General features: G+C 44.1%; 1 protein-coding gene across 1 annotated transcript; it reads left to right on the top strand.

The window, feature by feature from the left end:
* Positions 1-7,757: 7,757 nt before the first annotated feature.
* Positions 7,758-11,785, top strand: LOC114782630 (keratin, type II cytoskeletal 8-like). Its single transcript, XM_028968511.1, is given in 10 exon segments — positions 7,758-8,025; positions 8,027-8,258; positions 9,110-9,318; positions 9,985-10,045; positions 10,138-10,233; positions 10,313-10,477; positions 10,555-10,680; positions 10,760-10,980; positions 11,067-11,110; positions 11,189-11,785. Coding segments are annotated over 10 exon segments (1,554 nt in total). The 5' UTR covers positions 7,758-7,858; the 3' UTR covers positions 11,422-11,785.
* The last annotated feature ends 2,582 nt before the right edge of the window (positions 11,786-14,367 follow it).

The following is a 14,367-nucleotide window of genomic DNA, read 5'->3' as shown; positions in this document are numbered from 1 at the left end:
TGCCTTTAACATCTTAAAGCCTCTTTATTTTCCCAGTCCTCAGCTGGACTCCATGTGGCCTGAAATGGCTCCAGCCTGACCTTGGACCCCATAAAAAGACTCCCCACACTTTGGCACATGTACAGGACTCCCTATCAAAGGCCGAGATTCATCTGCACTGGGTGGTAATTGCTGCTGGACTGTGGGCTTCTTGTTGCAGGCCAGGCCTGTGAAACAGTCCCATACAGACTGTCCTTCATCCTGCATCCTGCTGGTAAATAGCATGTCAATGGTCATCTTCTGAGTATACCTGGTCTTCTACATCAACACGAATGCTAGAAAACTAACATCTAACATGACTGAACACAAACAAATGTTTCCCTCTGATCAAATCCAACCTGCAACACCCAGGCGTCTCAAAATTCATTGGAGATGAGTGCAGACGCCTAGATATCAGCCATATCAGTCATGATGAGGGACGTCAGGGTCGATTGATGTCACCGGAAGGGTGGCTGCTGTGTCACTCACTAGATCTGGTTTATTCAACTCACAAACAAGGTCAGAATGAGATAATTATATGGGGGTTGTACACCTGACATTACTAATATTCAAATGACACACGTTGGACATGTTTCACATGGACGTGAATGATGTTAAGAAATTCAGACACAATCTTGCACAACTGTCTGTCTCACACGTCCCTCTTATACACGACACACCCATTTTTAGATGGAAAACATACTCTTGCCAAGGGGATGTTCCCTTAATGGCTCGTTCGGCTACTTCTTGACAAATTGGAATGAAGTTTACACACCAAATTTCTCAACTGTGTGCTGAAAGAGCTGAAAGACTATGAGCTACCATTTTTGTCCATGAGGCCTAAAGTTGGACAATTCATTCCACAGTACAGATGACTGTGGTGTTCAGGTTCCCTTATCGCAGCGCTGCATGAGAACTTTCCTTTTCACGTGCTGAACTGGAGTTGAACTAGATTCTTTACTTCATTTTTATCATGTTATCATGTTGACACCAAATTCTGTTCTATGTTGTAAATGTACAGAGTTGTTAAGACAGGATATGTTCTTTCATGGCCTCTGCCGTTACTAGATCCTCTGTCTGGATTTGTCTGGTTCTAAGCCAGTAAGGAGAACGTCATCACTCGGCTGTGGAGGATTACTATCGTCTCCTAGCAACTTAAATGCATGACAGGCTGCGTTTGCTGACGATCTTGTATTTTTTAATGATGGAAAATAGCTGTGTGGAAGATGATTTCTGGACATGACACACACGCTGCACACATCCAGTCAGACAGGGCAACAACTCTGTCCCGGATGATCACGTCCCCGGGGTTCTCTGCTGGGACAGTGCTAGTAAATCACTTTGGATAATGTAAGGCAGTAATGGTTTGTTGGTAATTTTACCCACACTGCACCTCCCCTTTCTTCTGCACATAGTCCAGAGAAATGCCTCATGTGTTTGCTGAGGGCGGCACAAGTGTATGAAAGTGGCTGAGAAGTGTCAAGACCATGTATCAAGCTCCTTTCCCTTTTTATCTGCTTAGCAACTGCCAAACACAATGACTGGTGTCACGCATGAAGTGGAGTCTTTGTGTCTAGACGTCCAATCGTCTAATCAACATAAACTGAAATACATCATCAGAAGTTTAAATGAGTTTTTTTTTTTATTATTTACAGTTAAAGAGTGTTCAGAACGGCCCCTCTCAGCCATGACCTTTGACATGGGAGTGGTATCTACTGACCAGAACTTCTGGTTCATGTTATGAAAGAAACAAGTCCCGGCCTTTTCATTCCCCCGCCCTTCCTCACTGCCCCGTCTCTCACTCCCTTGTTCTGCCGGGAAGGAGGACTTTGTTCCTCGTCTCTGCTGTTGGAATGTGGAGTGAGTACACAAACAGGAGCAGGAGATAAAGACGTAGCAGGGGGCATTAATCCCCCCCAAAAAATAGGCTGTTCACCGCACACTGTGCCTAGAACTGCGCCAAAAATTATAACAAATATTTTTATTAAGAGAAGGTTGCCAAGTTTTTTAAATTAGTTTTGTAATGCATCTACTCGGAATTCACATGGGAGTCTTTTGTCAGGGTGTTTTCCGAACTATTTAGTGGAATTCCTTCGTGGTCAGTATGTAATGTGAGACCTTTTCCTTCCTTCCTTTTTTCACTCTCTCGGGGTTATGAAACAGACAGACAAAGGAGTGACCACATGGGTGTCACGCATGCGCCCCAACTGCGAATGAATGATTCCTTTTTAGATCTTAACTCCCTTCTCCCTGGTGTTTGTTGGGGCGCCTCTCCGTCTTTTTCCGATTACACAGCAACTGCGGCGCAGGAGCTGACGAAGCTGAACAACGGGGAGCTTACAGAGCTGCTGGCCTCTTCTATCATCTCATTATGAACCATTTTACGTCTTTCTCACAAGCACCTACCCCACAACTGGAACATTTTCTAAATCTGTGGATGTGGGGAATTGGGGGAATTAAATCCAGATTCCCTTTCCGAACTCGATGGTTTTATTGCTGAGCGCAGCAGTTCCTGTGCAGGACAGCAGGTGGAACAAATGTCTTGGAAATACAGGTAAAGAACAGGTAGACAGGAGGGCGTGGCGCTTTCCTGACTCGTCAACTTTGCCCTGTTCTGCTCGATCTCCAGCTTTATGGCAGCACGAGTCAACCTGGACTTCTTATCAGCCCGCTCCAGTTGATTCACCTGGCAAATCTCTCCTTGGACGCATTTCCAGAAGCGGCGGTGGCGGAAAGTCAGGGCAGCACCTCCCCCGCTTTTAAATGTGTCCAGCTGCTGGATGAACAATGCGTGTAGAGAGGAGAGGAAATAGCCGGCTCCAAACCTCCGGCCCCCACCTCTTTCTTTCTCTTTTTTCCTAATTCCTACATATAATCGGGTTTTGAAATCCCCCTTTCCCAGTTTTCTCCCTCTCTTATGTAACCCTTTCAGAAGGGCTGTTGCTCCCTGGGACAAGTCTCCGGAAAAGTCTCTTGTAAATGAAATGCTTCACAGCAGCTTTCAGTCTCTCTGCACGTCTGTGCTTCAGATTTCACTCATTGTTTTGTGGAATTAACGTCATATAATAAAAGTAAATTTGACATATTGCCGTTCTGTATAATTCTACTGTGATTATGTAACACTGAGCAGCTGCTCTGCGTCTGTTTTTACGTCCTCACTCCTTCGTCAAAGATTTGAAGTTTGGAAGGGTCTGAACAAGACTCCTGACCATGAGAAAACAAACAGAACAAGCTCGCACTGGTAGGGTGGACTGTTTTTCCAAGGTGAACCTTCTAGCCTTTTCCTGAGGCCACAATGAGGCTATAAAGCCTCCAGAGGAATGCAGCGGGGGGTTCAACGTCCTTTTATTTATTGTCAGATTCCTTCCCACTTCTGAGTAAGATTTAATGTTACGAGGTCAAACGAAAGACTGAGAAAAGATCTTTTCTTGTAGATGAAGTCTTGATTTGGGAACAGAATGTTGTGTGGCCCCACACCCAACAAACAATGTCTTAGAAATTTCTGACAGGGTGTGGACTCCTTGAAGACAGCTGGTAGTAGCTGTGAACAATGTGGATCTCATGATGATTTGAAAAGATAAACAGATGTGAAAGACGATCACAAAGACGATAAGCAGAGAGAGAAACACCAGTCCTTTTTTGTAAATGCCGATGAAACTTTCATATTGTGAAATTTTGTCTCACTGTCCCCTGGAAGAGAAAGCAGTTTTTCCTTGTAGCTCAGTGTGTTTTACACCCAGGTGAGGAACTGGACACCAGACACGTTTTCCAAAGCATATCAGTCTTTACCTAGAAACGTCCAGCCACCGTCCTGCCTTTCACCCCCTGCCCTCCCACACGTCCACCACATTCCAGTCCACTGGCATCATACCTGCTGAGCTTTTCTCTCTCAAGAACTCTGGACAATGAGCTCTGGTGTTACTGGACACCAGCAGCTTGGAAAATACTGGAGGAAAACAGTATGCTGCTGTCCCCAGCTCTCTCATTTTGCTGTCTGGCCAACGTCTGCTCCACACTTACATTTTCTCTCAAACTCTAATAAATGTAGTTCATATCTGACATTTATTACCCTCAGACCAGGTGTCACACACAGAGACAGGAAGAAGGTTCTATTCTGGAGTCTTTATTCTTTAATCAGAGAGAAATCCCACATCTCCATGTTTGTGCACCTCCCTCATTCTGAGGTCAAGGGGATGCTGTTCTTGACTGTTCTAGCGATTATGTCATGTGCAGCAATGTTATTATTGTCTGTGCTGGGTTATGTTCACTATGCGGTGGTTCCTGTCTGAAGGATCAGATTACTTTTAAGTCTGGTAGTTCACAATGTTCTATAATTGTCGGTTTGGTTCACAGACACTCATTTTACATTTACATTTACAGCATTTACCAGACGCCCTTATCCAGAGCGACTAGTTACAGGGACAGTCCCCCCCTGGAGACACTCAGGGTTAAGTGTCTTGCTCAGGGACACAATGGTTAACCACCCTGTGCAGAAGAGAAGAGACAGATGGACACTGCAATGGACTTTACCATTTAGCTCATGGCACCACATCCTGTCACCAATGAAGCAAATTCAGAGTCGCACTAATGCAAATGAGTGAAATGTTTTTTTCATAATATTATTGTAAATAATTGTTTGTAAGTGCATAGAATGCTGTGTGTAATACTGAAAACATTAAACTGTGGCCAGAATTTGAGAGTCAGGGTGCCATGTCCTTATCTATAGACCATTGTACCAGCCTGGACTTGACTGCCTTGTTAGTCCCTCCATCAACACCAACACATTAAGGCTGGAGGTTCAGCTGCGGAGAAATGTGCTCCATTCTGCTCTCCCCCATTAGCAAACAAGAAAGGTACATAGTGGAACAAAGGAAAAAGTACAGGTTGGACAATCATGTGGACACCAAATAAAGCAAACATGCTCGATAATGAGTGATGATCTCAGAATCAAAAAACTTCATTGATCCAGGAGGAAATTGCTCATGTGGCTTGTTCAAAACACAGCAGAGTGCACACGACGAAGCAGTGGGCACCATGACAGGCACCCGGGGGCAGTATTTGGGGGCTACCTTCATCAAGGGGACCTCAGTGGCACTTCGGGATTCGAACACGCAACCTTCTGATTATGGGGTCACTTCCTTAACCGCTAGGCCACCACTGTCTGGACTCCTTCCTTTAGAACCTTCTAAACAACTGCAAAATAAAAAATGTAATGCATCAAACCAAATTAAACCAAATGGGTGTTAATCATGTCCCAGACAGAAGATGTCAGGAGGATATTTGTTGCAGGATTCTTCAAAAAATCTTGTGTTGAGTGTAATACCAGTTAATATTTGAATTAGTTCACTAATAAGTGAAATCTATTTAAAATTCCTCAAATAATTACCGGGGAAAGAATGTTGTCAAATTTAAACAACTGTGGTGAAATGATGAAGACGATAAAGGATTAACATTGTGTGTCTGCTAGGATTCCTCACCATCGAATAAAACCGCCATGTCTGAGGTCACATTTACTACAGTAAACACTGTGTTTCAGCTGGCGGCTGTCTGGTGAGACAGGTTTGACAATAGCTGGAGGGCTGAATGTGTGTATGTTGGTGTGTTTGGAAGGGTGGGCGTGTCTTTGTGTGCCCTGTGAAAAACAGCTCAGGAACTGGATTACCACACAGCGGAATCCTGTTCCCAAGGGCAAGATCTGCTGGAACTCCCAGTAGGATGTGGACATGCGGAGTCAGTGTCCTTGCATTTTACAATGGGACGTGGCTGAGAAGGGCCACACCCAGTTTGACCTGTCTGTGCAGACACGGCGAGAAAAACTGCCCCACATGATCTGCAATGCAAAGCAGACGGAGGGTGTCAGAAGGTGGGGGTGCTGTGTAATTCCATAAATATACATGACATCTTCAAGTGTGAATATGAAGGTTTTTTTTGTTGTTGTTTCTGCTTTTTCAGTTCTGAAACAGACCCACATTCTTTCAGGAACTTTTTTGTCCAAATTCATGAGGAAGTTTGTTGATGAGCAACCAGTGCCACGCAGCCCCCACATCAAATGTGTCACGTGCCACTGCCCTTATCCGAGTGTCCATGGCAACAGCCCCAACTTTCCACAGCAAACCAGAACCATATGCAGCTTTTGTAACTCAGTTGCCATGGCAGCGTGGGTGTGGCAGCTACCAAGAGTGAACTGCTCTGTAAAATGGGAGAAGTAACTGCCCCAATTTCAATGAATGAATTCCTCCTCTCAAAGTGCCAAGGAGGAACAGATGAGATCCTGATCTTCCAAGCAGCATAAAGAAAGAAAAGTCTTTCTGCGTTCAGCATTGGGAGAATCAACACGAGGGCGGATATGACGGCAGATAAAACCATAAAACTGCAATCTGACTCGGCAGCTCAAATTTCACCCAGCAGCAAATACAGAAGAACGTGGAACAGATGTGGTCCTCCGAAGCCTCTTCTTACTGACACACCTGTTTGGTGTGACAGGAACCGTGGTCATCCTGCAGGGGGTTACTGATTCACACACCTCCCAACATGCCCAAACACTTACACACTCCTCTCTGACACAGGTCAAAGTTCACCAGAGTCTCTCAGCAAGCTTCTGAGAGGACCATAAAATGGAGGTTCTCCTCAGTCTTTCTGTAATGAATGGATGGATCAAATTCGCTTGATTAAAACTGGTGGATCTGCAGATCCGGATCCATTCATGTTGAAGTGATTAGCGCTCATGCAGCGTGTTTATCAGGGTGTTGAAGAAGAATGCAAACCACAGATCATGAAGCAATCCGCTTTACGGGGCGGAGTCTGTTGAAGAGACAGAAGACTGCCTTTGTTCGGGTGCTGATTTACAGATTGCGCCGGAATGCTTTTTAGTGACACGTTTCTTGGGACGGTGACAGGATTGAGGTGTCGGTTTAGTAGTGAGCAGGAATGTGCGGTTCTTCCAACGGAGGTTGTGTGGCTGAAGGTTTCACTGCTGTTCTCACCCCTTCAGTTTCACTCGTTTTGCAAATGAACAGAGAAAGAACTGTTTTGTTGAAAGCAGATGTAGATGAACAGGCTTTGGCAGGACTAGTGATCCACATATTCTTCATTTTTTCATATGCCCTTTGTATACATAATTTTCGAACCATCTGATGCTGCAGACCTTTGGCCCGAATGTTTGAGAAATAATTTTAGCTGCAGTGGACGAACGCTGAGATGCAGGATTGCGTTTTATTCAAATTCCAGGACAATTTCCACAAACTGCTGATGAAAAAACGAAACTTGTGATCATAGTTCAAGGAAGCACAACTGGGGTATGATTGGTGTGTCAACAAGATCAGTTTTCTATTATGCAGCTCATCAAAAATCAATAATTCATTAATTAGATCTTTCATGACTGACGTCCTGTAATCATTATATACAGATACTGTGACCATCAGTTAAAGATTTTCACTCCCAAATATGCAAGTAAGCACATTCATTTCCCAATTTAAATACATTTCATGTAGTTTGTTGATTCTATTTATTATTAATAGTTTGCTTGTGTTCAGCCCTAAAATCAGCATAAATGAACTTAACTTTGACCCGAAAAGCAGAAGTCTACTCCTGAGAAAGGGAGGGATTTAACATGCTCAGATAGTAGTTGTAGTCATGGACAGTGTTGTGTTACTGCTGTGCCCCTCCTCTCTCCACACCAGCCAATCAGATTTGCCCACAGACTCCTCCCAACAGGCTGGTAGATATAGAGAGCAGGGGTAGCACAGGATCTGTCTATCTGCTTGGATCTCTCCAGCACAGGAAAGGCTGCCACCTCACCCCCCAAATTCAACCTTCCACTTCTGCTCTCTTAACAGCCAAGATGTCAAGCTACAAGAAGACCAGCTACACCGTCAAGTCCTCCAGCTCTGGGACGGCGCCTCGCAGCTTCAGCAGCTTCTCGTACGCCGGCCCCAGCCAGGGGGTCCGACAGAGCTACAGCGTCCGCAGTAGCTTCGGAGGGGCCAGCCGTGGCGTCGGCGCCGGGGGTGGGTGGAGGCAGCTACATCTCCAGTTCCTCTGCCTTCGGCCTGGGCTCCAGCATGGGGGGAGGCTTGGGAATGGGTGCTGGCGTCGTCGCCCCCATCACCGCGGTCCAGGTCAACAAAAGTCTTCTGGCCCCACTGAACCTGGAGATCGACCCCAGCATCCAGGCAGTCCGCACCCAGGAGAAGGAGCAGATCAAGTCCCTCAACAACCGCTTCGCTTCCTTCATTGACAAGGTAGGGTGAACTTCATATGGCAAATATGTCTACATGGTGCGCAGCAAAATGAATCTTAAGATGATCATTTCATCTAGTGTGTCATTGCATCGTGACTGAGATCCTCTTTTTTCACTTTGATTGTATTAGACCATTAGACAAAAAAGAACTGAAAGGGTGGGGGAATCGGGCGTGGCCGTGAAGAATCTACTGCTTTACCTTGGGAATGGACAGTCCACACCCAAAAACGGACATAGCCCAGAGCATAAAACTAACACAGAATATAGTTAAGCTTGATAACATGACATGGAACTTTAGAAGAATTTGATTCTCATTTTGATGTCAGAAATGGCATTATCATGTGTGCCTGAAGCAACAGGTAAAAAAAGAGTTAATATTTAAACAGGCTGGCTGGTGTCATGTTCTGGCCAGCTCCACTGCTGTGGTTATATAACTTGAGCTTTTGCATGAAGACAAAACAGAAAAATCCTGCTCACACAACTTATCAGTTGTATGCTCTCGAAATAAATTCATTTGCCTGCAGTTCAGCTCAATATATTTGAATGTAAAGAATATCTGGAAAGACTGACCTCATGTGGGGCGTAAATGTGCTATTATGCCATCATCTCCCTCACTTTCTGATGTCATCACACAAGAATTGAGGGTGGTGGGAGTTATGGCCCCTATTCTGTCCAATGTCCACCTCCTCCCACCTTCTTACTGACGTTTCTTGGATAGTCCTTCCTACAGTCCACACAGAGTAATGACTCTCTGAAGCCACCTCTTTTTTAAGTTTAGGATGGAGAAACTGTGAGGAGGGAGTGACTTCTAACACAAAGCACAATTCATGCTTTTTTTTCCCCATCCCACAGGTACGCTTTCTGGAACAGCAGAACAAGATGCTGGAGACCAAGTGGAGCCTCCTGCAGCAACAGACCACCACCCGCTCCAACATTGACGCCATGTTTGAGGCCTACATCGCCAACCTGAGGCGACAGCTGGACAGCCTGGGCAACGACAAGATGAGGCTGGAGGCAGATCTCCACAACATGCAGGGCCTGGTGGAAGACTTCAAGAACAAGTGAGTCACCCTATTTATGGCTTCCTTTCTCCAGCCTCTTTGGACACTTTCCATTCTGGGATTGTGCTACATATGGAGACTGCCCAACCTTCCCTAAATGCAGGCCTTTGTGCAACCTTAATTATTGCCAGAGATGCAAAAAAAATTTACTGGAAGACTGGGAATACATTAAGATCCCCGATTCTGCAAGGAGTGGAAAACAAAAGCAGCTCTCATTAGCAAGATCCACATATTGTTGTATTTTATTACCACAATTAACTGGTATTTACATGAAACAATGGCTTGCCTTCATTGTATGTGTGTCATGGCTGCCCACTGCTTACTCAGGGCGATGGGTTAAATGCAGAGGACATGTGCTGTGCTGCTGTGTATCAAACGTGACAATCACTTCTCTTTAAACTGTTGAAAAAATTTAATAAACTCATAAATGAAACCAAATGATAAACAGGAAAACTCTGTCAGGCTTCACACACCAATCCTTCAAGAGACTGTGACTGAGAGTGTCTCCCTCTAGGGTCAGGCTGCATTAATGCAACTCCATGGCACCTTAGAATACTTTAGAACAGAATTCATCTATTATATATCAGTCTAATGTGATGCAATGTATTTCCATTATGCTTTAAATCGATCAGCATAAGCAAGTATAAATATACTTTCATTTTTTAGATATGAAGATGAAATCAACAAGCGCACAGAGTGTGAGAACGACTTTGTTTTAATCAAGAAGGTCAGTGGATTCTTTTGGACCCCTTAAGGGAATATTGAATAAATGCCAAGTAGTCACATCTGATAAAATAACGGTGTTTTTATTCATCTTAGGATGTGGATGAAGCTTACATGAACAAGGTTGAGCTGGAGGCCAAGCTGGAGAGCCTTACTGATGAAATTAACTTCTTAAGGCAGATCTATGAGGAGGTACACAATTAATATCTAGATTTTGTCCCTTCATCTTTGAATTTGGACTCACACATTTCTCTGCATTGCTTGTCTTTAGGAGATTCGTGAGCTCCAGTCTCAGATTAAGGACACATCTGTTGTGGTAGAGATGGACAACAGCCGTAACCTGGACATGGATGCCATCGTGGCTGAAGTTCGCGCTCAGTATGAAGACATTGCAAACCGCAGCCGTGCCGAGGCTGAGACGTGGTACAAGAGCAAGGTATGACCTTTCACTTTGTATTTCTGTCTGCCTTCATCACGCAGTTGTAAAACACACCTGTTGCACTGACTTCATAGTATGAAGAGATGCAGACATCTGCCAACAAGTATGGAGATGATCTCAGATCAACAAGGACAGAAATTGCTGACCTCAACCGCATGATCCAGAGACTGCAGTCTGAGATTGATGCAGTGAAGGGACAGGTAAATTGACTGCAATAGAACTTTTTTTGAGAAAAAGTTTTGGACATGTCAGTTAAAATGTCCTATTTCTCTGAATTAGCGCGCTAACCTGGAGGCCCAGATCGCCGAAGCTGAGGAGCGCGGAGAGTTGGCTGTAAAAGATGCCAGGGCTCGCATCAAGGACCTGGAAGAAGCCCTTCAGAGAGCCAAGCAGGACATGGCCAGACAGATCAGAGAGTACCAGGACCTCATGAACGTCAAGTTGGCCTTGGACATTGAGATCGCCACCTACAGGAAACTGCTGGAGGGAGAGGAAGACAGGTGAGACTGTTGAAATCTCAGAACATATGGTGAAATATAATCTTTGAATCTTATAATGACTAAATTATAAAAAAAATTCTCTGCAGACTGGCACAAGGAATCAAGGCCGTCAACATCTCCAAACAGAGCAGTAAGTTTCCCTTCAAATCACTCTAAGAACCTTTGACTGGGGATGTTCCTCAGCAGTAACCCTCATTGTTTTCTGTAGTGAGCTACAGTTCTTTCCCCATGGAGAGCTCCTCTAGCTACTCCAGCGGCTACTCCAGCGGCTTCTCCAGCGGCTACTCCAGCGGTTTCAGTGGAGGATATGGTGGTTACAGTTCTGGAAGTGGCTATGGTGACAGCGGACTGACCCAGAACAAGAAGAGTGTTGTCATCAAGATGATCGAGACCAAGGATGGCCGGGTGGTGTCTGAATCCTCGGAGGTGGTTCAGGATTAAGCTTCCAAGTCCAGCTCTTCTCCACAAACAACTTGCTTCTTCATCAGCTTCTTTCCGCTCGTGTTGAAAGTCATTTTTCAAATCCAGAATCAAACCCAGTCAAAGCAATATATACCAACAGCATTTATTTCATATCTAGCCCAAAACCTGACCAAAGAATTGTTCTGTTCACTCAGTGCCTTATGAAACGTCTGATATGATAAGTCTAAATGTCGACCTAGATGCATAACTTATGTATTTGTTATGTCTGTGCAACACAAGGCAGGATGGTGCCCTCTTTCCTAAAAAGGACAGCCATGTTGTCTATGGATTCATGCTGTCAGTGTGCTCTGGTATCTTTTGCAAAATAAAAAAAAAACTTGAATATCTTGTTAGTCGTGATTCTGCTTGGTACATTTTACATAAATACAGAAAATACAGAAAAGTAGTGGACAAACTAAAACAATTTATATAAAAATCTGCACACATGAAAAAAAGCTGGAAGATGAACACAACGTAGAGAGGAGGGTGGAGCCAGTGATGATTATGGTTCATTTCACACTGAAGGAGAAGAACTAGTTGACTAGGCTACTAAGCCCCAATTTGAAGTAGGAGTTAGCTTAACATGGTGTTGGAAAATGTATATCAGATAACTTTTTTGATAGTGGTCAGTGGCTGATCTCCTCTCTAATTGCCTTTACATTTTACATTTACATTTACGGCATTTACCAGACGCCCTTATCCAGAGTGTCTTACAATCAGTAGTTACAGGGACAGTCCCCCGGAGAAGCTTTAGGTTAAGTGTCTCAGGTACACAATGGTAGTAAGTGGGATTTGAACCTGGGTCTTCTGGTTCATAGGTGAGTGTGTTACCCACTAGGCTACTACCACCCTTTTCTAACCAAACCTGTGGGTGTGAGGAGTTTTTAAAGCTGAGGATGGGTCACACGTTTTTGAACAGGGAGACTGACTGACTTGGTCTCCTCATCCAGCAGGTGGCAGTATGTGATTGTCTGGTGGGACCTGAAACTGATGTTTTCTACTGCATTCGTTCAGGGGGGTGGCTAAAGTCACAGAACATGTCCCCTCAGAGAGAATCTTCTCCAAAGTAGGGCAGATCAGGGAGAAGGATTGTTTTTTTTTAAACAGGAGAGTTTTATTTAAACTTCTCTATATTGTTTCACTGCATATAGTTATTTTTTTTTATATATTTAGAGATAGTTTTGATCCTTTTGTGAAATTGAGAATGAAATATGTTTTTGCACTTGTTTTTGCAACTATAATAATCCTTTTAAATAACCAATATAGACATAATTTTACATTATTTTGATAGTAAGTTAGAGCTGACTCTTTGTAGATCACTTTCTGATCATGTGTGCACTAAAACTCTCTCACAGTTACATTGACACCACAGACAAAGATAAGCCAAACAATCACACCAGCCACCACTACTGAGTTTTTAGATAAGCACCCTGAGTTTAGTATAGTAAGGAAACCAACTCACTTAGTACTGGACTGAATAAATGAGCTATTTCATTACACATGTACATGTACATTTACATTTAAGACATTTGGCAGACGGCCGTATCCGGAGCGACTTACAACGTGCTTTCAAGTTCCCATCGATGAAGAGATCAATTCTGGTTCACTAGGACCCCAACTATGAATACAATCTTTTTATTCACTCTGTTCTAGTTTCTATACAGAAGAAGGTTACAAGTTCATCTAAATCTTCTCTAAAGAGGAAGGTCTTGAGCTGCCGTGTGAAGGTGCTCAGTGACTGAGCTGGAAGTTCATTCCACCACCGAGGGGCCAAGACGGAGAAGAGTCTAGATGAGTGTCTTCCTTTTACCTTCAGAGATGGAGGGACCAGGCGAGCAGTACTGGAGGCTCGGAGTATACCAGGTGCAGTGCGAGGTGTAATAAGGGCTGTGAGGTAGGATGGTGCTGCTCCATGTTTGGCTTTGTAGGCCAGCATCAGTATTTTGAACCTGATGTGTGCAGCTACTGGGAGCCGGTGGAGGGAACGTAGCAGAGGGGCGGTGTGGAGAACTTGGGAAGGTTGAACATCAGTCGTGCTGCTGCATTTTGTATGAGTTGAAGAGGTCGGATGGTACATAGTGGTAGACCAGCTAGAAGGGAGTTGCAGTAGTCCAGTCATGAGATTAGTAAGGACTGAACCAGGATCTGGGTGGCCTGGGTTGACAGATAAGGGCGGATTCGTCTGATATTGTAGAGAAGGAATCTACATGAGCAGGAAAGATTGCTGATGTGAGTTGAGAAGGAGAGTTGGTTGTCTATTGTTACGCCAAGGTTGCGGGCTGTTGTAGAAGGAGAGAGCTGCGAGTTGTCCAGGTAAATAGCAAGATCCTGATGTGGTGAAGAATCTGCTGGAATGAATATTAGTTCAGTTTTGGTGGGATTGAGATTGGTGGGATTACACACTTTGCAAAACCTTGGATGAAGTGGCACCAACCCAGAAGATGAGAATTATGGTAACATTCTACTTTCTACTACAGGTTTGAAAAATCTTATGGGAATCAGAGGCCATGCACTTAAATGATTTGCCTCATATCTAACGGATCAATACACCTTTGTCAATATCAATGGTGAATGTTCAGAAAAAGCATTAGTACAATATGGATCTATACTAGGACCAATACTGTTCTCTCTGTATATGCCTCCACTTTATTCAGAAACATAGTATCAGCTACCACTGTTGTGTAGATGACACACAACTGTACGTCTCCAACAGATGTGGAGAAGACATTGATATACCAGAAATTGAGATCTCGATGAACCATAACTTCTTCATGCTAAACTTGAAAAAGATTTAAATGCTGTTATTTGGACCTAAGACTAGCAGAAGGAATCTCTCTGACCTCTCAGTCAATATTGATGGGAATCATACTACTATATGTACAACCAACAATCTCCTGGGAACCACATAGGCTATATTTGTAAGAC

The sequence above is a fragment of the Denticeps clupeoides genome, unplaced genomic scaffold, assembly GCF_900700375.1.
Source record: "Denticeps clupeoides unplaced genomic scaffold, fDenClu1.1, whole genome shotgun sequence".
Lineage (NCBI taxonomy): Eukaryota > Metazoa > Chordata > Actinopteri > Clupeiformes > Denticipitidae > Denticeps > Denticeps clupeoides.
Note: the sequence above shows the minus strand (reverse complement) of the source record. Positions and strands in the feature narration are given on the sequence as shown.